At 35.9% G+C, this 1,483-nt stretch overlaps 1 protein-coding gene across 1 annotated transcript in view; it reads left to right on the forward strand.

Moving 5' to 3' along the window:
- Positions 1 to 206: 206 nt before the first annotated feature.
- Positions 207 to 1,483, forward strand: part of si:zfos-741a10.3 — a 4,343-nt gene continuing 3,066 nt past the window's right edge. Inside the window, exons 1-2 of the mRNA XM_035668689.1 lie at positions 207 to 411; positions 530 to 862. Coding sequence (XP_035524582.1) covers positions 360 to 411; positions 530 to 862 — 385 coding nt within the window. The 5' untranslated portion in view covers positions 207 to 359. The remainder of the gene's footprint in view (positions 412 to 529; positions 863 to 1,483) is intronic.

Raw genomic sequence — 1,483 nt, forward strand, 5'->3', positions numbered from 1 at the left:
TTCAAAAACAAAATCTTGCAAAATAAAACAAAAAGTTGCCTTGGCAAATACTTCCCATAAACTGTGACTGGAACATGATTGTTGCAATTGTTGTCCCAGTCACACGATGTTACCTAATGCAAACCTGAGATTTGACAGATGTGATTTTAACAAAAACATGCTGTAGCCATTTTCTCAGATCATCACACTGGGGGCATGATGTGAAAGTGAGAACACTTCGTTTCCTGCCTCATAACCGCTGTACGAAACCGTCAACCCTTTCTTCTTGTTCAACCTCTAGTCTGACGCTCATCATCTTTGTTTCATTGCATTAGCTCTAACACTGCTTAGTTCATCGTTTTTCTGGAGAACGAAGGAGGATGGAGCAATTTATCATTCTTCTTGTGATATTAGCTGGAGTAACGTCAAATGGTAAAACCCTCACTTAAAAAACACTTTGCAGAACCATTGTAATAATGTGCAGAAGATGAATTATTCATGCGGATATTTTTTTAATATACTTTTTCTTTTCTTGTAACTTTCTTCCCAGCTGCTGAGACTACGTGTAATGCCATGCACAACACATCTCAGTGCACTGTTACTCTCGGAGGATCAGTGTATATCCAAATTGTGACCAATGCAAGCGGCTATAAAGTGCATTGTAAGAAACAGCTTCCCACTGCAAACGTAACTGTGTTATATATGAACAAAGACAAAGTAAAGATACAGGGGCCATTGACCGACAGGGCAGAATTTTTCATCAACAACGGGACGCTGAAGATCACAAACGTGGAGAGGAATGATTCTGGTCTATACATCTTGGAAGTCTTTAATTCAGATGGGGTCCGCGTGAAAAACAGTCATATGATCTTGGATTTTCAAGGCAAGTGTTTTGAAATTGAAACCTTATCGTCCAAATTATTTACCCATTTATATTCTTGTATCAAAACTGTAATTATCACGGGGAAGGAAAAAAAATACAAACTCAAGTTCGAATGAGTGAAAGGAGAAAACATGACAATCATCCATCATTAATCAAGTTCTGCAGCTTTTTCAAGATTGTTCATTGAGAAACACTTTGTTTAAAATACCTGATATGAAGGCTGGGTTGTGTTTCTTTAAGAGCTATTTCCAAGAACTAGTTTACTTCTTCATTGGGTGACATTTCCTATTGCTACACGTATTACTAGTAGTACTAGTAATACTGTGTGACTCAAATTTACGGAAGCTGGGGAAAAATGTGCTTGCAATTATTTAAAATTATTATTATTGTTATTAATTTTATTATCGTGTTCATTTTTGTTTTCTTGAGAAAATAAGCTTTTTTATGTTGAGATAATCAACCAGTTATCACAAGAAAACAAAAGGTTTCCTCTTATTACTTGATAGAGATCAGGAGTTGCACACCAGAATGTATAGCGTATTATAGATGTTTATGTCCATGTAAATGTCAATCTTCTGATGTATTTCATCACTATTGCATAACAGTGTCAGGAAATTAATC

Source organism: Morone saxatilis, unplaced genomic scaffold (assembly GCF_004916995.1).
Source record: "Morone saxatilis isolate NCDOM2014 unplaced genomic scaffold, NCSU_SB_2.0 Contig22, whole genome shotgun sequence".
NCBI classification, from domain to species: domain Eukaryota; kingdom Metazoa; phylum Chordata; class Actinopteri; family Moronidae; genus Morone; species Morone saxatilis.